The 21,831-nt window shown below is 36.5% G+C and overlaps 1 protein-coding gene across 3 annotated transcripts in view; it reads left to right on the forward strand.

Annotated features, from left to right (window-relative positions):
* AP3B1 (adaptor related protein complex 3 subunit beta 1) overlaps positions 1–21,831 on the forward strand; it is a 178,651-nt gene that overhangs the window by 76,513 nt on the left and 80,307 nt on the right. For all 3 annotated transcript variants that reach the window (XM_068422056.1, XM_068422055.1, XM_068422057.1), the window contains 6 exons: positions 209–306; positions 2,729–2,783; positions 2,863–2,934; positions 6,304–6,366; positions 7,278–7,410; positions 14,768–14,877. In XM_068422056.1, coding sequence (XP_068278157.1) covers positions 209–306; positions 2,729–2,783; positions 2,863–2,934; positions 6,304–6,366; positions 7,278–7,410; positions 14,768–14,877 — 531 coding nt within the window. The remainder of the gene's footprint in view (positions 1–208; positions 307–2,728; positions 2,784–2,862; positions 2,935–6,303; positions 6,367–7,277; positions 7,411–14,767; positions 14,878–21,831) is intronic.

Consider the following 21,831-nt stretch of genomic DNA (forward strand, 5'->3'; position numbering starts at 1 on the left):
AGGTATTTAATTAGGTTTGATTTTAGAAATAAAAGTATCTTTCTTCTGATGTTTTTCCCCCAATCTGCTTTGTGGATTTCGAAGAATGTGGGTATGCACTTTGCTTTCTGAAGAAGAGTGAACTGGAATTCTGCAGGTCTGAAGCAAATGTGATAGATATGTATGATGATTTGAAATTAACATGCTGTTCTGAATGTTCTTCTTTTAGGTGGTAGTGGCAGTTGCACAGCTTTATTGGCATTTGGCACCAAAATCCGAAGCTGGTATTGTTTCTAAGTCATTGGTGCGTTTACTCCGTAGTAATAGGTAGGTCAAGTCCGTACTTTACATTGCTCTATCTACTTTTTTGAGAGTTTTTTGTACATACTTGTTTAGCCGTAGTTATAGGAATATACCTATTGCATTATTACAGTTTCATTTTAAAATGATTTTTTTAATTATTGGAAGTTACTGGAAAACTAGTTATATTGAAATTCCTTACTGTATTGCTAGGCACTGAAGTAGTCTTCAGATGTGTATTTTCTTTTCCTGCACTTTATATTGAAGACTTCTTGTTGACAGAGAAACTAAGGAACATATTTGTTAAACTACCACTTGATGCTGCTGAATCCCCCATGTTTACTTAATCCTTGGAATGTGTTTAAAGAACTAGTTTGTATTTCATTCAGGACAACTAATTTTGACTCCATCATCTACAATATGACCTTGTCTACTTCCCTGTGAAGGGTCTCACTGGCCACATATTTCATAAGAAACTCTTTTTTTCTTTGTGTTTGATAGTTTTGGCATATTATGCCAATATTTGCTGCATAAAAGTGTTTTTTTTTCCCCTCAGTTTTTAGATTTTGAACTTCCATGTATCTATATGAAAAGCCTTGAAGGGGTGATAGGAGACACAATATTAAGATGTTATTCTGAATAACTTTCTCACTAAACGTGGTATCCTTGGCTAGAACTTCACCATGAAAACGATATATTTTTTAAAGTTGGTCACATCAAACAGACAAAAAGCTTTAAAAAAAAAATCACTTTTGTTGTGTCTGACAAGATTACTTGTCTTAGGTGGGCTTTAACCTTTGTAAGCCTGGTCCCTATAGAGCACTTTCTCTGTAAACTTATGCAGCTCACCCACAGCTAATGTCTCTATCATTTAAAATTTAGACTAGTGAAGTAAAACTGGGCTTGGTACAGTATTCATGCCTTTATTTCAGATAAAAATGAATCACTGTTATTTTTGTATTTGTTTTTATAGTACGGTATGCTTCCCATTCTCTTTATAAGTAAAATGGCTAAAGCAGTTTCGCATATATACAGGTAATATATAGAACTAAACTCATACTCACAGGTTGAAAGGATTATTTTTGCATGTTGTTTATTGCTCATTTATACTCAAATTTCATTAAAAGAGAAGTCACATCTTTCCTGTATCTCAGCTAGTGCCTAAAATGGTGCTAGTCTTCTGATTTTTCTATGTTGAATGGCTTGTCTTTTCTCTGTTGTCACTCTGTGTGAAACACCTTTGCTATCAGAGCCACTTTGAAATAAGCTTTTGCTGTTTGCCCTTGAAGTTATGTGCCTATGGCCTTTAAATTAATGTCAAATACACAAGAATCTAGTTAGGGTGAGAGTGCCTGGAAGACCATTTCATTGCAATTTCCAGTCTCAGTTCATCATGTGCAGCTGACTATTTCCATGTACCTATGTAAGAATTACATAAAAATAGGTTTAAAAGATACTAAGCACTTCTCTATTATTACTTTTCTTTGTAAGCAACAGCTGTAATTACCACAGGGCTATTAGACAGTTTTGAATAAGAGGAGATAACGGATGTGGTGATTTCTCTATTAGGATGTGATTTGCATCGTGAAAGAATTTGAGCACTCATGGTTCAGAAAAATTGCATGTGTATTATTACTTAGTTTTTAAGCAATCGGTGGCAGAAACTCTGTAGTTTAAAAGCTTTAGACTAGTACCCCGATTTCTTTTTGCTCACTCCTGCAGAGGCTTTTAAACTAATACATTAATAATGAGAATATCCTCCAAACAAGTTTAATGTTTTTGTGTTTAAAATATTACATAATTCTGTTGTCTGTATCTTGACAAAGTATGTTATGTTGAAGTGCTGCTTTTTGATAGATTTGTATGCCTGCCAGTGTATACACTTAAGTCACAGGAGACCCTGATCCTTTTTGAGAATTATTAGGAAATTTTTCTGAGTCCCAAAAAGTGATAGCAAGTCTTGCTAGTTGTGCAACGATTAGCTGTTCCTGTAACTAATGCAGGTATTTCCACACTACAGATAGAGCCCATGTGTGTTTGTTCTCAGCTGTGTCATCCTGAAAATTAAGTTTCAAGATAGTGGACAAAATGTGAGGTTTTTGTGAGCTATTTCTGGAGATGCCAGAATGGTGATGTTTGAAACGAATTTTTGGTTTAAACAAAGACCTAAGGCCTACAAGAAGCATTACACCATTGCCCTGGTGTCAGTGATTTTTTTGCATATTGAAGTTTTTAAAAATGAGAGTCTGGTTTCATGGTGCATCTTCCTGTGAAGCAGATGATGAACTTGTAGCAGTTAGCCATCAGCTTTTTCCTTCTATGTTTGCACCAAGTCAAATGTATAGCTAAATTTGGATTCAAATAGAATTGGACTTTGTTTGCCATGTCACATTATTCTATATGTTTGTAATTTTGCAGAATAACTCTTGTTTTTCTTTTCAAATTCTAGGGAGGTGCAGTATATCGTTCTGCAAAATATTGCCACTATGTCAATTCAGAGAAAGGTATACCCAATTTAGAATTTTCTAAATCACATTTTAGGCGAAACACAGGTGAGCTGCTTAAATATGTTCTGCTTTTCAGGGCATGTTTGAACCTTATCTGAAGAGTTTCTATGTTAGATCAACTGATCCAACAATGATCAAAACACTGAAGGTGAGTTTAAAAGCAAATTCATCTATATACTGTTGGACAAGTATGTTTGCAACAGGAAGGTAAAATTCTCTTGCACTGATATGACATACATCATTCTGTGCTTTTCCTTTTTTTCACTAAGAAGTATAGAGTTGTGGCTTTTAATTAAGTCCACAAGTGTCCTTCAGGCTTGTCAGGCTATCTGAAAGTTCTCTTGTTACCATGTTGAAGATGACAGATGGGCTGTGTTTTCTGCTACAGCTTTTGGTATCTTTCAGTGATACAGAGCATTACTATTTTTAGCTAACCTGCCATTCAGACATTGAGAGTTTGACCGTTTTCATGGGAGGAAGAATTTTCTCAAAGAAGATAAATGAAATCACACAGTCTTTGATACTGTTACCTTAAAAAGAGTTTAAATCTGTTTCCCTGAACAAAATGGGACAGTGTTAAGAGTCACAAATTCCCTTTGAAGTTAGCATTCGACATGAGAAGTACTTTAGGCTTTCCTCAAGGCCACATGTCAATGCATGTTTTAGGCTGTCTTCTTGTTTTTTCTATTCTTAGTCTTTAACAGGCGTGAAATCCTTGACAAAACAATAGCTAAAAAATTGGCTATGATTATGTGCTTTTTCTCTTGTTTTGCTTTAGATTGTCTTAAGCACTTGTGTTTGGGAGTGGAAGGTACAAGTTTCTTAAAGAAACATTACCTTTTCCTTATTTTCATTTTACATCCATGTTGCACCCTCATTACATGTGCAGAGCGGTGCAGTCCAAGATGGCTGTGCCCAACCCATCATATTTTTATTAGTCCAACGTTAGATCTAAGTAAATTTGAGGCAGTTGGAGGCAAAAAGGTATTCCTCACATTTAATGATTATGAAGATTGTTGGGAATACTAGTAACACAGTGTTATTCAGGGGAAGTCACTCCTGAAATAATTGGAAGTTGATGTATTTAAATTCCTATATTAGTTGATAATACAATGGTGAAGAGGTGAAGAAATAGAAATTGCAGTTTTTCCTTTCATTGTCTCGGTTCTTTCTTGGTGGCTGAAAAATTTAGGACAACCTACACTGTTACATACATAAGAAAATCTTGTGCTTATCTCCAACCCCTGCCCCTGTAGTACCATCCTATCTACTTTAAGATAGGAGGACAAGACCTATGATAGTATTCAAGATGTAGGAGCACCATGGAATTAATCTACTGCACTGTTTAGATTTCTGCTTTGTTCTTTGTTTCTTTCCCGATATCAAGTTTGCTTTTTTGATGACTGCTTAGCATTGAGCTTATATTTTCATGGAGTTATCTATTTTAACCACAGATTCTCACTTATAATTAGGCAGTAATCAGCTTGAGCCTATAATTTTCTGTAAAGTTAAGGTTTTTCTTTAATTATGAACATTACTTTACATTTGTGTGTTGAATTTTTTTTGCCATTTTACCAACAAATCACCTAACATTTGAAGTTTTTATGCAGCTTTTCTTAGTCAGCCTATGTCTTCATTTCTCTAAAAACTGTAGCATCAGCTGAAAACTTTGTTGGTCTTTCGCTTTTCAACATATTCATATATGAACTATGAAAGCAATGAGAAGACAGGTGACAAAGATATTTGTGGGATTCCATTGATAGCCTTCCTGTACTGTAAAATAGTATCTTTTTTTTTTCCTGCCTATTCCTCTCTATCATTTATGCCGTTGCTTTGTATGCTATGCCAGATATGTATCTTTAAGAGCCTTTGTTGACAGGTCTTATCAAATTGCTTCTGAAGTAGAAGTGGACTGTATCAGTTAAGTGTCCTTGTCTGTGTGCATCCGACTCAAAAAATACCAAGAGATCTCTGAAACATGACTTCCCTTTACAGATACAGAATTGTCTTTTTTTTCAGTTTACCTCATTCATATTGTATTGGAATTCTTTCTTTGTCAAAGTTAAAACAACCTGGAAGCATAGCATCTTAATAATATATGCCAAGTGTTGTGTATCTTAGAATCATAGAATCATATAATGGTTTGGATTGGAAGGGACCTTAAAGATCATCTAGTTCCAACCCCCCTACCACAGGCAGGGACACCTTCAACTAGACCAGGTTGCTCAAAGCCCCATCCAACCTGTCCTTAAACACTGCCAGGGAGAGGGCATCCACAAATCCTTTGGGCAACCCATTCCAGTGTCTCACCACCCTCACAGTAAAGAGTTTCTTCCTAATATCTAATCTAAATCTACCCTCTTTCAGTTTAAGACTGCTACCCCTCGTCCTATCACTACATGCCCTTGTAAAAAGTCCCTCTCCAACTTTCCTGTAGGTCCCCTTCAGGTACTGGAAGGCTGCTATGAGGTCTCCCCAGAGCCTTCTCTTTTCCAGGCTGAACAAGCCCAACTCTCTCAGCCTGTCTTCATAGGAGAGGTGCTCCAGCCCTCTGATCATCTTTGTGGCCCTCCTCTGGACTCGCTCCAACAGCTCCATGTCCTTCTTATGTTGGGGGCCCCAGAGCTGGATGTAGTACTCGAGGTGGGGTCTGATGAGAGCAGAGTAGAGGGGCTGAATTGCCTCCCTCGACCTGCTGGCCACGCTGCTTTTGATGCAGCCCAGGATACGATTGGCCTTCTGGGCTGCAAGCACACATTGCCGGCTCATGTTGAGCTTCTCGTCAACCATCACTCCCAAGTCCTTCTCCTCAGGGCTGCTCTCAATCCATTCTCTGCTCAGACTTTATTTGCACTTGGGATTGCCCCGACCCATGTGCAGGACCTTGCACTTGGCCTTGTTGAACTTCATGCAGTTCACACGGGCCCACTTCTCAAGCCTGTCAGGGTCCCTTTTGTTCACCTCTTCTTCACCAGGAACAAAGAAGAGGCCTTTCAGGATCTGATGTTGTTGATGTTGATTAAGATCTGAGGAGTCTCATAGGTGCAACTGTTTCTTTCCTGAGTTGAAAGGTCTTTTATTGCAGATCATCTGAATATAATGGACACTTTATTTCTCCCCAGCTGCAGTTGTGATTTCCGTTATTTCTTCTTACAGTGTCACATAGTTCCTACGTGCTAAGGCCTGTTGTATAACGTTGGAAACCATGCTGCTAGAAGTATTTCAGTCCCATTTGATATGCAATGCAACACTAAAGCTAGAGCCCATAGAAGATGCATCACTGAACCCCAGAGTCCTGCTTTGAAAACCTTGTGTGTACTTAGAAGGAGAATACTCCTCCTGAGTGCAATGCTGCTACCAGTTTGTACTGAAATCTGGTATACACTATTGAATTCTAAGTGGTATTTTTAGTAGTATTATCTTTTATTTATATACAATAAAAGTATAGTGTGTATGTGGTACTATTTATAATATTTTCTTTTAGCTTTTGATAAAATGTCTGGTTTTTTCCTTGTAGCTTGAAATCTTGACAAATTTAGCAAATGAAGCCAACATATCAACTCTGCTTCGAGAATTTCAGGTTTGTGCAGAAGTGTATTCTTTTTATATGAAACGCTCTCTGTTGGCCAATTGCCATTATTGGATGTTTCATCTAGATTCTTAGTCTTAAATTTTTCAACTTAAATTCTTTTCCAGGATAAATGTTCTCGGAATGGAAATGAAACTGTCTCATATCATAATGTATAATTGAGCTTTTTATATGTGGAAAGGAGTTTCAATGTTTTGTTTCTCACTCTCCTTCCAGCTACAAAAAAAAACCCCAAAAGTGCTGAAGAAAACTCAAATAATTCCAAATTCTTTAAAACAAATTCTGCCAGCTTGACTGACACTGTAAGTCACTAGATGATACGGTCTTAATTTTAGCGATATTTGGCCATTAGCATTTATTGCCAAACCTAATTTCTGTAAGTCATTTGATGAAATAGTATTATCTCCAATATCTGTATATGTGTCAGCAAGATGTTCTGCTTATATTGTGAAACAGTGTCTGTCCTTCTTTCTTTCCTCTTTGCTTATGACATCTGTTTTCATTGCTTCAGTTCTCTGGCTGGATTTCTCTGAAAGGTACTGTTTCTCAGGCAGGTAGGTTATTCATAGTTTCACAGATGCTCCTGGTTAAATGAACTGAAACCTCTCTGAAGAGAGAGTTCAACTCCTCCAGCCTTGCACACAAACTAATTGCTGGTTTTGGGTAATTGCCCCCTGCCCCAAGCTTTCTTGAAATCAAGAGGTTTGAATGTCCGTGGTTGACCAAAGCCAGCGAGAAAATGTCTTCAAAAAGTGACCAGGTGAAAAAAGTATAACTTCTAATGTGCAATGTAGCTTTGTAGATTGGATTTATTATACACTATGTCTGTCTTATGAGGATAATATGGTAAGTCTTTGGTTGACAATGATGACAATTGACTAATGAAAATCCTATTTCATTAGACTTATGTGAAAAGCCAAGATAAACAGTTTGCTGCAGCTACAATTCAGGCTATAGGCAGATGCGCAACTAACATCGCCGAAGTGACTGACACATGCCTTAACGGACTCGTATGTTTGCTGTCCAACAGGGATGGTAAGCTAAATGTTCTGTTTGTTTTCTGAGTAGCTGATGGCATGAAACCTTTTCTTAATGAGAACCACCCAGGGCAGGTCACGCTAAAAAGTATATGGGAGTTCACTTTTATAAGAATTTACTGACATGACTGGTTAAAAATAGTGATTCTGGTGCTTCTTCTTGTTTGAAGCACTTCAAAAGGCTTTCATAATCACTGAGTACTTATTTGCTCTTTTGTTAGTGAAATTAATTCATTGTGGCCTTCAGTTACATGTTTACCTGCTTTTTCTCAAAATGCCATAATTATTAAAGTGTGCTGTTTTTGTTATCATAGATGATGGTAGTTTTACTGTTGTACGTTTAGTTGCATCAAAACAGTTAGCCTGTAGAGGGTGCTGAAAGCTTGGAATGTTTGTTTGGTTTTTTTTTTAGTGCATCAATGCCTAACTGAAAAAACATATTAAATAGTTTTAGGATAAGCAGCCCCGAATTTGGCTTGATTTTGTAATCTAGCCTTCTGTTATTTTTATAGAGTGAAACAGAGTTGCAAGTCACTGAGGAACACAACAAGGAACATATAAAGTCAAATAGAATATAGCAGCACTGTAAATCAATACCTGATGATATCGTATATTCTTACCAGTTACCAATTAATATTGCACAGAAGTCAATAAGAGAGTTGGAAGATTATTATATAACGTACAGTCTACATGAATATGGTTAAACATTGGAAACAGAGTTAAGAAAGTTGTAGGTAAAAATAATAATGTCAGGAAGAAGGAAAAGCGTGGTTTTGGGATGGCCTGGAGTAATTAGAATTGTTCAGAGAACACAGGTGAGATCTACTCTAAGCTTTGAAAAGTGGCATTAATTCCTTTCCATATCTATTGGACATATTTTTTGTGGTAATCCTAGGAAGGCCTTTATTAGGTAAAGCACTTTGGTAGCGTCTATGGTAAAGCACTTTGACAGCACATAGTCATCCTGTGACCCACTGATACACTCAGAGCTTTCTCTTACGTGGTTTATGAACTGCAAATCCTCCTTCTCTCCCACTTCATCTTGTATCAGAAAGTCCGGAGAGGCCTCAGTGTATAGCTTGGTAGTTTTAATGTATGTAACTTTAATTTCCTAGTGCTCCAGACCTTATGTCCCTGTATGCCGTTCTGGTTATCAACTGTGTTTAAAATATCTTCCCATGTTGTGTTACAAGGCCGTGTCTGCACAATGCACCTTTTTGGATTACATTCAGCAATGACCGTATTAAAAATACAAGCTTCAAAGCTTGTTCTTGGTTCTGCTTAATTCTACTAACGATCTTACTCTAACTCAGTAGGCTTCTTTCAGCATTTACAAATCCCCATTTTTTTGTGTCTTAAATACAGTAATAAAACTATCACTTCAGAATACCGAGTTTGTTACTTAATAATCCTTCTTTCCCTTTTCTGCTTTGTTTTTCTTTTTGCTAAGAAGGAACTGAGATAAGAGGAAAAGGCTTTTTTTCTTCTATCATAGCTTCTCAATTTAATATTTTCTTCAAAGTAATTCCATATATATGTATACACACACATATGCATGTGCATGTACACAAAGGTCTGTCTCAACAAGATTAGTTTTCTTGACTGTTTCTAAGTAGATGTCTAGCAAATAAAATGATCTTCTTGTGCTTACTGTTCTGAAAGACTGCAAAGAATATATTGAGGATCTTTTAAACTTGGCAGCTGGCAAAGTGCTTTACCATAGCTGCAGTGTCTTTATTCCTTCTTTCAAGGAATGAAGAGAATGGCATAATTTGCATGATACCTTTCCTCAGGTGGCAAGAAATTACTGATAGTCACAGCTTACTGGACATAAGAGTTTTGGGCATGGTAAGGGAGAAAAAAAGAGATTTAGCATGTGTGGGAGAATAGATTTAAGAGTCTTGGTTAATCTTGCTTTCCTCCAACTTTCACCCTTAAAGTGTGCAAGCAATGTTTGCCGTGCTATTTCTTCTGTGGTTGTTTGAAGCCTGGAAGCACTTCTGCTGCCTCTGTGTAGCGTGAAGCCCAAACTAGTAAGTCCAGCAGGTTCTGAGGTCCCTGAAAGCAGAGTCGGCTCTGCTTTCTCTGCACTGTTTTCTTATTATAGGAAATTCACTTGAGTGCGGAAGAGAGGTGACCAAACTAATTCTACCAAATCAAAAAAGAATCCTGAAGAATGACCTTGTTGCAAATCCGCCTTCTAATTCTATACTCTTGTTCTAGAAAGGCATTTACTGTAGATACAGCCCAACAGCTGAGAAATTTTGGCTGTAGCTGGCACAGGAGCTGTGCCACTAATCATTCTGGAACTTGAGTGCTGAGAGGTGGAGTGTCATTACACAAAACAATCTCTTCAGGAGTCAGTCAGGTCCAGCTGGGATAACTCTTCACAGAGCTCTTTGAGTGTCTTATCATTGAGCTTTCTAGTTTCTATATGTGCTTCTGTGATTCAAATGGGTTTTTTTACCATAGCCCCCAGCTTCCCTGAGTAGGGGAAATTTTACTTTAACCAAAGTACTCATAAATACGCAAAGAAAATTTCCAGAGCAGTTCTTGACTTCTCCAGAGCCTTGTTCCTGGAAGCCATGTTGCGGGCTGAGAACTATTTTCCTTCCTCATCTGCTGAGGGATGTACAAAAAGAAAAGTTATTTTGGCCCTTTGGTGTGACATTTGGCATTTGACTAATGCATTTTCTTTAAGCAATTGCCTTGATAATTTGAACTGACCTCTGGCCACACTATGACATAAAAGTCATTTTAGATATAAGAGACAGATGGGATTACAGGAAGTCTCTTTTGTCTGTCTGTGCTGCACATACTAGAGATCCTACAGGTTTTTCTCACATGGGTGACTTTCATTTTGTGTTGAAAGTTGCAGGTTATGCATATAGAGAATGTAAACACAATTGTAGGATGTATAGCTAAAACAATTTTTTTCCTACCAATCTATACAAATTTAAACAGGCAAGTTGTAAAATCACTGGAACTGTTAACACATCAGGTAACTACTACCTATCTATTGGAGTTACTCCTAGAATGATGTAAAAGAAAACCAGCCCCTTGTAGTGTTCAGTTTATATTTATTAATGTGGTTTCAGAGTTCTGTTATTTATGTTATAAGGGTGGAGAAATTAACCAGGTAAAAGCTTAGGCTTCAGGCAGTTCTGAAAAGCAGAAACTTAAAGCTTGTCTGGATACTTAGCTCTAATAATTGCCTTTTAACTTTAGTTTTATCCATTTGCATAACATTCTAATAACCCAAATAATCATAGAATGGTTTGAGTTGGAAGGGACCTTTGAAGGTCATCTAGTCCAACCCCCCTGCAATGAGCAGGGACATCTTCCACTAGATCAGGTTGCTCAGAGCCCCATTCAAGCTGACCTTGAATGTTTCCAGGGATGGGGCATCAACCACCTCTCTGAGCAACCTGTTCCAGTGTCTCACCACCCTCATTGTAAAAAATTTCTTCCTTATATCTAGTCTGAATCTACCCTCTTTTAGTTTAAAGTCATTATCCCTTGTCCTATTGCTACAGGTCCTACTAAGAAGTCTGTCCCCATCTTTCTTATAAGCCCCCTTTAAGTATTGAAAGGTCACTACAAGGTCCCTCTGGAGTTTTCTCTTCTCCAGGCTGAACAATTCCAACTCTCTCAGCCTTTCCTCACAGGAGAGGTGCTCCAGCCCTCTGGTCATTTTTGTCGCCCTGCTCTGGACCTGCTCCATGTCTTTCCTGTACTGAGGACTCCAGAGCTGGACGCAGTACTCCAAGTGGGGTCTCATGAGAGTGGAGTAGAGGGGCAGAATCACCTCCCTCCACCCGTTGGCCTCTCTTCTTTTGATGCAGCCCAGGATACAGTTGGCTTTCTGGGCTGTGAGCACACATTGCCAGCTCATGTCCAGTTTTTCATCCACCAGTACCCCCAAATCCTTCTCCACAGGGCTGCTCTCAATCCCTTCATCCCTCAGCCTATATTGATACTGAGGGTTGCCCTGACCCGGCTGAAAGACCTTACTTTTGGACTTGTTGAAGCTCATGAGATTCACATAAGGTTCACATGGGCCCACTTCTCAAGCTTGTCCAGGTCCCTCTGGATGGCATCCCATCCCTCAAGCAAGTCAACTGCACCGCTCAGCTTGGTGTTATCTGCAAATTTGTCGAGAGTGCACTTAAATCACTTGCAGGGCCTTCCTGTGAGATTCAGTTGGTATATTCCTTCCAAAAACAGTTGATGCAGTTTTGCTGCTTTTAGAAATAGTGATTATACAAATCACTATTTGTGATTTGACTATGGATAAATTAGTCTTCAGGTGTGTGTTTTAGTTTCTGCAAGTGTCAGTTAATGTAAGTGGAAGAAAATTTGACTCAACATCAATGATATCAAGTGTGGTATTTCAGAATGCAGCTTTTGAGTGTTCTCTGGTGATACACTCCTTGCTAAGATCTTTTTTTGAGTTTCTGTTATAATGTGGCCAAATTCTCAATTATGAAAATCTCTACAATTCAGTCCCCACAAGTTACTGTTTACTACATTGTTAATTTTTATATACATCCCTATTTGGCAAAATGAAACATTGTATCACTGAATATACTTTAGGTTTTTGAGACATTGTCATGCTTCAGGATTTTCAGAGATTATCCTATCCAAAGTAGTCATTTCCATATTGCTTAAAAATTGTTTGAAGAAAGCTAGCAGTGAACATTATACTAAGATTTTTACTATGACTTGTGAAAATTGAAGTTGCTGCTACGTCTTGTAGTCTCCTTTATTGGTAAAGAAGTCATTGCTAGGCCACTCTCCATCATCTTTGCTAAGTCGTGGGCAATGGGAGAGGTGCCTGAGGACTGGAGGAAAGCGAATGTCACTCCAGTCTTCAAAAAGGGCAAGAAGGAGGACCCAGGTAACTATAGACCGGTCAGCCTCACCTCCATCCCCAGAAAGGTAATGGAACAACTTGTCCTTGGTGCTGTCTCTAGGCACATCAAGGATAGGAGGATCATTAGGGGCAGTCAACGTGGCTTCACCAAGGGGAAGTCATGCTTAACCAACTCGATAGCCTTTTATGAGGACGTAACCTGGTGGATAGATGATGGTAAGGCTGTGGATGTGGTCTATCTTGATTTCAGTAAAGCGTTTGACACAGTCTCCCACAGCATCCTCGCAGTTAAACTGAGGAAGTGTGGTCTGGATGATCGGGTAGTGAGGTGGATTGTGAACTGGCTGAAGGAAAGAAGCCAGAGAGTGGTGGTCAATGGGACAGAGTCCAATTGGAGGCCTGTGTCTAGCGGAGTCCCTCAAGGGTCGATACTGGGACCAGTACTATTCAATATATTTATTAATGACTTGGATGAGGGAATAGAGTGCACTGTCAGCAAGTTCGCTGATGACACAAAACTGGGATGAGTGGCTGACACACGGGAAGGCTGTGCTGCCATTCAGAGGGACCTAGACAGGCTGGAGAGTTGGGCGGGGAGAAATTTAATGAAATATAACATGGGCAAGTGTAGAGTCCTGCATCTGGGCAAGAACAACCCCAAGTATGAGTACTAGCTGGGGACAGACCTAAATGGGTTGTCTTTGGACCTAAATGTGTGTCTTTTATTTCATGCTTAGTTTGGGGATTCTTCATGTGCACAAAGCAAGCCTCAAAGAGCCTCTCTTTTTTTTCTGGACTATATAAGTCCTTATTCTAATAGCAATTAATTTTGCTTTTGTTTGTACTTTCTTTTTTGGTATCTAGACTCATGTGAAAGGAACCAGACTGGTTTACTTGCTTACAATTCTGATTCAGTTCTTTAAATTTGCTCCCATGAATTGTATTAAAGTAGATTCTATGGTGACACTTAATCTATTGTACTTCATTTTATCATGATGAGTTCTACATTGTCAACAAGTGTTTTTAGTAATGACTTCATGTCCACTCAGCTTTTTTTGATTTAGTTTTATTTTGCTTAACTGTTCTCCTTGTTAAGTAGTATCATAAAACACTCAGTGATGAAAGTTGTGATTACAATGTCCCCCACTCTAAATATTCCAGACTGTAATTTTTAAATTTTGAGATTTGTCTTCTTATATTAATATCTGGCAAAACACAACCTAAATTAAATTGATCTGTAAGATTGTGCAAGACCTTGAGATATGTGATGCAGGCATGTTAACCTTGCTTCAAGAAATTAGTCTAGAAAAATGACTAGAGATGTCCTGTCAAATAAAGGATGACACAAAAAGCTGCAAGCTAAAATTTAAGCATTTCAGAGGCTTATGGCATAATGATGCATACTCATAGCTTTTGAAAAGCCTTTCTCCATAAAGAAGTTTGCTTTCTAAAAAACAAAAAAAAAATTGTAAAAAATTTAGAGATCTCTTCCCCATACTGTTCTTTTGAAACCTGAGCTTGCTTGATTGCTTAATGAGTGGTCCATGTGTCAGATTAACTCTTGAAATGTAGGAATACCTCTGTGATGTTTAATGAATAGTAGTTAGGCTTTTTCTTTGGTTTAAACATTGATAGTTTAGGAGAAATAGTTACTCCCTTTTTGTACTATAAATGAAAATTAGAATTATGTTGAATTCTTACAGTAGTCTTTGTTTTGGTTTCAGCTTTGGCCATGTTTTGACTTTCCTTCATCTTTTCTTAGAGCATGAGTTTACTCTTGCATAGAAGCTTACCTCTGCACCAGTGGGTTTTTTTCAGCTTCAAAAATTGTACATTTCATACAAGTTGATCAGGCTATGAATGTTACTTGTTACAGTAGTTAAGCACTTCAATGCATGACTCTGACATAAATGTTAGAACAGCTTGCTATTTATAAGCTTCATTTGAATGTACTACAGGTTAGGTTACAGACCTGAGAGAGACCGTTTAGAAGGTGAGAAAGTGCGAAGGAAATATCTAAACATTTCTATTGTTTATGAACGAGCTGTTACTTTTAATGTTTTATATTTCTTTGAAAATTAAACAAATGTTTGTATTTTTAATGCAGACAGCAAATTACTTATGAATATGCATAATTTCAATGAAAACCAGATGTTTTTCATGCTGTTGCTCAGTTTGAAAAGGAAAAATACAAAGTGTAGCTTTACTAAAAGGCAATTTCAAAAAAAGTATGTAATAGGATGGTATTTTTACATTTAGAACATTTTGCTGTCCTCTTTTTTGCTGCTTAGAACTTAATTCTGGAAGCTGAACTTGTATCACTTAGTAGAGTGGTTTATATCTTTGTTACTAAGTAAACAGAATTCATTTCTGCAAAGCATATTTTGAAAGCTGATAACATCTCTTACAATCAATTATTTATGGCTTTTTCTTTTGCATAAATGCCTTTAAAATGAAAAATTTGTTTTGTCTTAAACAGAAATTGTAGTTGCTGAAAGTGTTGTTGTCATTAAGAAACTGCTGCAAACCCAGCCAGCACACCATGGTGAAATTATTAAGCATATGGCCAAACTCTTGGATAACATTACAGTGAGTATTTGTGCACATGTCTTATTTTCCTTGTTTGATAAAAATCACACCATCTCCTTTGAATTTGGGCCACAAATGGAAATACATATATTAGAGAAACACAAAGTAATTTTTAATTTTTGACATAAAATATAATTTTTCATGATCTTAAAGAAGAGGAAATAGAAGCTATTAGATGACATCAATTTGTGCCTTAGAACTGGGAAGCTATTTTGAAAGAGGTATCTGGAAATGTTGAGTATTGCTAGTACCATTAGGCCAAGATGAATAGCAGGTTTAGAACATGGAGTGGGTAAGTTGAAATGAAAATAAGGGCAAAGCAGCACTTAACTTGAAGGATTTTCAGCCTGTTTTCTTGCTGATCTGCGGTGGAGTTAAAAAAATCTTGTTCTGAATCTTTTTCTTTACCTCCAAATCATTTTACCTTTCCATGGTACCAGACACGCTGTTGTAAGTGTGTTGCAATGTTTCTTGAAGTTGCATTTTTATCTATCTTCTGAGTATTTAAGATTCTGTGGTATTTAACAGTAAAATTTGTATTATTGCCTATTATCTACCCTTAGATTAAGCTGACGTTTAGGTATGTCAATATTCACTTCCCAATTTATCCTCACAGTCCCAGTTATTGATAAAACGTTTAGTGGTCTATCCTAAATTATAGTGTAGGGCTGAAGACCGTTAGTTACCTATTGCATCATACCCTAAAGGTGACAGAATTTGATCTGTCAATAATTATTTTTCTGTAAATGCTATAAATAGGACTGTTCAGTTTCACATAATTGCACATTTATTGATGATGGAGCAATAAATAGTTTCTAAATCAGTTAGTCTTCTATTTTCCGTAGTTGAATTTGGCTAAGTTTGGAATATAAAAAGAAAAAGGAAGTGTGGTCTGCTCAGTTGATGCTTACTGAAGAGATTAAACAAATAAATCTCAGAAGATGCTATAAGATACTGCTGCTAATTACATATCAAATAAGTATTACCTATTTTATAATTATCACTTTGTTTTCAGAAAATTTGTGCAATATTTTGATTGATAATTACAATCTCATTAATTGTGTATAATCTTATTATACATAGGTTCTGGCACTTCACCAAATGAGTTTTCATCTTATTTCCACCTATTGTACAAGAGAAAATAGTTTTTTTCTAAATATTCTGTTTAACACTTAAAAGAATTTTGTAGCTATTTTATACAATTAATACTTCTGAGTAAGTATTTCAAGTTTTAAGTGCAGTGAACTTTTTTGGAAAAGAAAATCCTTTTTTAAGTTAAATAAGGGGGAAAAAACCACTAAAATAAACAAAATTATTGTAAACTGGATGGAATGCATTTCTGGGTCGGTGCCTGAATTTATTTCGTCATTCACATTATAAATTTCTCTTGTGTTAGCCTGAGATTATGATTGTCAATGATGAGGTAACTAAAAATTGTTCATAGCAATGTTTCTTCCAGGTCATCCAATCTGAAATTTACTCATTCTCATCTTCATCTTGTCTTCATCTACAGAAGCCATTTAGAAAGTGATAGGATGGATAGTAAGCTAGATATATCTGACCAACTATAAGAATTATTAGGAAGTTCAATTAAATACTGAGCTCTTGTCAACCACTGACTCTCATTTACAGTAAAGTTTAGGACTAGGTCCATTTTAGGTTGCCCTTTAATTGATTGTTTTGTACATACCTGAAAAGAGTGCTTATTTTTCTTCCTTTGCTTTTGTATGTTATCATTTGTACCTTAAACTTTTATCTCAGGTGTGCCCAGGCAAAGATCTATGACATCTATTTTGTGTCTAATATTTGTTGAGTACCTAGACCCATGCATAGAACAGCTCGATCTAGCTGTGTTCCACCTCCTTCACATACTTCAGAAGTTGTAACTGAGAAATGCATATCTGATTGTGTTCTGAAGCTATGAAACAAGAGAATAATTGGATCTCCTTAATCTTCTGTTTTTAAAAATCATAAAAATGTTTCCATTTGGCTGTTAATGTGTTAATAACATTGTCATGCTTTGCAATTTAATGATTTGGTAGGTTGTGGGCCAGAGATCTAAGCAGTGCTAGTTTGTGCTAGGTGTTCACTTTGAGGTAGACTTAATTAGTTTTGTGTATAGTTTTTAGAGTGACAGGAGTTTTAAAAAATATACATGTGGGAAAAGGCCATTTAAAGAAGGATGATACTGGCTGAGTCCAAAAGTCCTCTTAATGGAGTAGTCTCATCTTCAGCAGCACCAAAAACTGATGCTTTAGGGAGAGAGATTTAAAGATCAGAGCAAGTTCATTGTAATGCACCTCCAATGTACCTTCTAAGCCACTGACTGGAAGCTTGAGTTTGCTATCCACACCATCATGCTTACTGATCTAAAAATTCTAATCTCTCATTATATTCTATATCTCTGATCAGCCTTTTCCTCTTCACTTCGTCTGCCGTGATATTTGTGTAATTTTTGAAGTGGGCTGACCAGAAGTGCACACAGTAGTCAAGAGTATGAAGGAGAAATTTTATGCAGTGACATAATGATATTACTTGTTTTGTATTTTTTATCTCACTTTCCTGGGATTGCCTGCCTTTTGACTTCCGCAGAACATTAACTTAACAGTTCTACAATTCTCTGAAAATATTCATGATTCCAAGATATTTTTCCCTAGAAATAGTCTGGGGTCCATCAATATGTGTCCTGTTATTAACGTTTCAAGGCCAGCTGTATCACTTCTGCCCAATTTTTAAGTATCACTAATTAGCCATCTTCAACTATTCAGGCTCTGTTTTAGTTTAGATTACCTTGAATAATTTTGTGTCAGCAGGCTGTCTCCTCACTAGCTAGCCCTCTTCTAGGTTACTTGCAAATCTGTTGAACAGCCCATTTTCCCCTGTAGGTCCCTCTGGGACATCTGATCGTTGCCTTCCATTGTAACTTTTTTTTTTGTCTTTTCTATTATCTAGTTCTTTTTTGTTCATGAGAGTGCCTTTCCACTCTGTAAAGGATGGGATTTTCAAGGTATTGTTGAGGGGCTTTTTCAAAAGCTTTGAGAGTACTCTCTCATCAAATACCTGTCATATAGTCTACTGTTTCAGAAAATCTTTCCTTCGGAACATCTATGGTCCAGAATTTGTCTAAGTGTAAATACTTGCAGATTTAATCTGAATTAAGTTTTAAAGTGAATTGGTTAGACTGCATTGATTAAACTGGATTAACACGAGACACTTTTGTTTACATCCAAAATATGCCTCTTTTGATTTATCTTAATTCATTTTAGCAATGAATGAATGTAAATCAACCGAACAAGAATTAACTCTGAGTAAGAATGTCTCAATGATGTTCTATACTTCTGTATTTCCTCATACAATCAAGCTGCAGTAGTCTCCAAATTAGTGTCTACCTTTTTGTTTTTAGAAAAATAATTTATGATGGTGCATTGTACCCAGCAGTGATTGCTTTCTGGGTGATGGGAATCCTGTAGTTCTGGTGTGATTTTTCTCCAGACTTTCTCTTATAGTACTAGTAAGGCAGGGTTTTTTTTCTTTTGATAGCTGGTGAATTCTGACATCCTTGGTTTTCATTACAGACTTATCCTTAGTTTCTTGTAGAATATGACTGAGAATATGAGAGGTCTGAAAGGTTTTCTAATCTAGAGATGAGAAAGAACATTTCTTGATGGGATAAAGGCAGAATAAGGAGTTGCAATTTTAGAGGAAAAATAAGATAGATGCATGTCACTTTGAAGAGCTAAATATGTGGGGAAAAGCAAGTCACTTATGGAAGCAATTAAGAATTACTTCTTACTGGTTTGGGTTGGGATTCTTATTACTAGATGACTGGGAGTTCTTGACTCTGCTCTGTCCATTCATCTGACAGTAACAAACTTCAGTTCATCTGCAGTATTCCTACATAAGTATTGCTTATTGCTATATTTCTGATGTGACTTGCTCTAGTGTGTATGTAATGTTTTAGAATTTGAGATTAATACATCGCCATGGGACATTGTGTCCAGGGATACTGTACACTGAACTTGAAACAAATATTCAGCTTGAATAAAACACAATTTAAACAAAACCTGTACACTATGTAAGAGGTGGCAGTCATCAGTGGAGATCCTTTTTTAAAGGAATTTTATGTGTAGCGGTTCAAATAATGGAGGAAGCCTTGAAGGTCTGCTATTTGAAAACAAGAAAACAACACTTGTCTTTTACTCCTATTCTTTCCTGTGTACCTTTTCTTCTTGCTGCCAGTCTGACATTTCACATCAACTTCATCCCTCTTTCCATTTCTGATTCCAAGTAAAATTTTAAAAATTGCTAGCTATGCAAATTTTCTTCTGGATGCAGAGAATTAGAATTCATTTGCAGTTTGAATGTCTCCTCCTGTTGTGGCAAATGTGGATAACCAGAATTGGTGATTTTAACCTGCGCTTTAGCGTAGTATGTTGTGTAATAAAGTTAGAGCTGAACTACAATAGTTTTTAAATTGTGCTGCTTAGAGTGATCTGTAAAATCTTTATAATGTCTTTCTGTAACGGCTGTAAGTAACTGAAGTCTTGCTTTGAGGGGAGAGGGTCTGACTGGTTTTTAGTTTTTATTTTTTAACCATTTATTTCGTTTCCTCCAGACAGGTAATGGGTTAAAATGGCAGTTGAAACTGCCTTCTGGTACTAAGGCTTAAAAAGTGCACTTAACCACTTGCTTAGGGCATATGGAATAAAACATCAGGCGAAGTAATTTACAATCCTGTTTGCCTTTGAGGATAATGCAGAGCAGGGCTGAATAATGAAAGTATTATTTCCTGCATTTTTGTCAATTCAAGGTCCCTACTTAAGCTATACTGGAAAAGGCAATGAAGGTCTAGAAGTGGCTACATTTCTTGTTTGCTGTTTTGAATGCCCTGGAAACAATGGCTGCAGGATCACGCACTTGATATTACATGGTTGAGTACTGGAAGACTTAAACAGGGAAAAAAAAGTCTGAAAATACTGTGTGATTTTGACCCCAACTGAATCCAGTGACGCAGAAACATTGGGTTCATCAGTTTGACATACACTTTTCATTAAAATGGCGTCCACTCAGGATTTGATTCAAAAAGTCTCTAATTGATATTGATTCTTGTTGCACAAAATTGTGTTTAATAAATACAGTATTTACACAGTAAGCTAGCCACCTGATTAAAAGGCAGAGTCTCACAAAAAATTTCATTTGTCTTCCGTTGTCGCTTTTTTTCATGTTAGGCTTTGTTTAGTCTATTTATTTTACATTCTAAAACTAGTTTATTACTCTAATGATTACATTTTACTAACTGGGAAAAAACTTTAAAACACTGTGCTTAAATGCACACTGTTTAAATATATTTAAATATATTTCATTGTGGTTTTAAAGTGTAGTCCTGGTTTTGACTAGGAAAAGTCCAATACTGATGTTTGTATTTCATAATTAATACGGTTACTGAAATTAGTCTACTGTGTGAGTTATTTTTGCTTTAGGAAAAGACAATAATAGGAAAAGGGATATTTCTAATAGGCTGCTGCCCAAACTGTGGTACTTGGTGATCTCTTGTAGAATTCTAATATTTTAACAAGTCTGTAATGAAATATTTTAGAAAAATAAATCTAGCATAACTGAAATCTGAAGTTGCCTATATATTCTTACTTAGAGGTATCTATCTATACAGCAGGCAATTGAAACTGCTCCAATACTGGAAAATTTAATGTACCACTCAATTACTGTTCTTTAGCCCAATTTAAAATAATAGATTAGGAGTGAGGTCTTAATGCAGTGTAACCTTTGAACATTAGAAATAACCTCTTTCCCTTCTGAAATCAGTGTACAGTAATGGCAATAGCCTTACCGTTTCACAAGTGAACATATTCTGACTGCATTTGAAGTTTTTATATTTAGCAGTTGTTCAGTAGCTTGTTCCCCTCTCTCACACTGTAAGTTCCAAGACCATATAAATTTTTTGTCAATTCACAAAAAAAAAAAAAAAAATTATCCATATCTCAGTCAATATTTATGTATGTTAATGTATATTAAATCACTGTTACACCACTCTCAATATGTTATGTTACCTCTGCCTTAAATATCTTTTCCATCTTTAGAAATGGCATTTATCTCTTGAGGGGATTTTTTGTTGTTGGACTCCTGTATTCTGTCTTTCCATTATCTGACTGCTTTCTCTTTCAGCAGAGGCAGTCCTCTGTTTTCCCCATGATATGCCTGTTTATATTTTTGTTGGCATGTGTGTTTGCAACAATGTGAAGTATAGAGGCAGGTATAGTCAGGTTGACTTTATTCAAAGCTGTTCCCAGACTTTTTTTGAGCAGTAAAACGTGTTTAATCATTAAAATTTCTTGTGAACATAGTATTTCTTTAGTATGGCTTAGTGGGCTATTTATTAGGGATCGTGGACCATGGTTTGGGAATTGCTATCCTGAACCTTGGTGGTTTACTTGTGTTTGTTACCTTTTATGAATGTAGCTGAAAAAGCAGTACTTTCAAATTTTATATGTATACAGAGTAGGATACTTAATAGTTAGTTCCTATTGTAATTCGGAGGAATAGATATTAATATATGAATAACTGACATATGCTGGAAAAGTGATTAAAACATATATAAAAGATGCTAAGAATTAGTGCTTTGAGAACCACAATGCTGAATTTCTAAAGCTTGTTTCTTCTGTGAATCTTACCTAAGGCAGAACTCACACTGACTTAAGTGTAAGCTTATTAAAAAATATCACTGTGTAGTGTAGGGAGTAATGGAAAGTATTAGTACAAATGTTTTTTACTTTTTCAGAAAAAGCAGCAAAATTAGCTGAAATTGCAGTTACAATTGGAAGCTTTCCTTTTTCCTAAACTACAGTCAGTCATTTGGTAGGATAGAACAGTTACGGTTTTCGTTTAACACTTCAACATCTGTTGAAGCAAAAGCCTGAACAGAACGTGAGAGCACCACAG

Source organism: Nyctibius grandis, chromosome Z, assembly GCF_013368605.1.
Source record: "Nyctibius grandis isolate bNycGra1 chromosome Z, bNycGra1.pri, whole genome shotgun sequence".
NCBI lineage: Eukaryota > Metazoa > Chordata > Aves > Nyctibiiformes > Nyctibiidae > Nyctibius > Nyctibius grandis.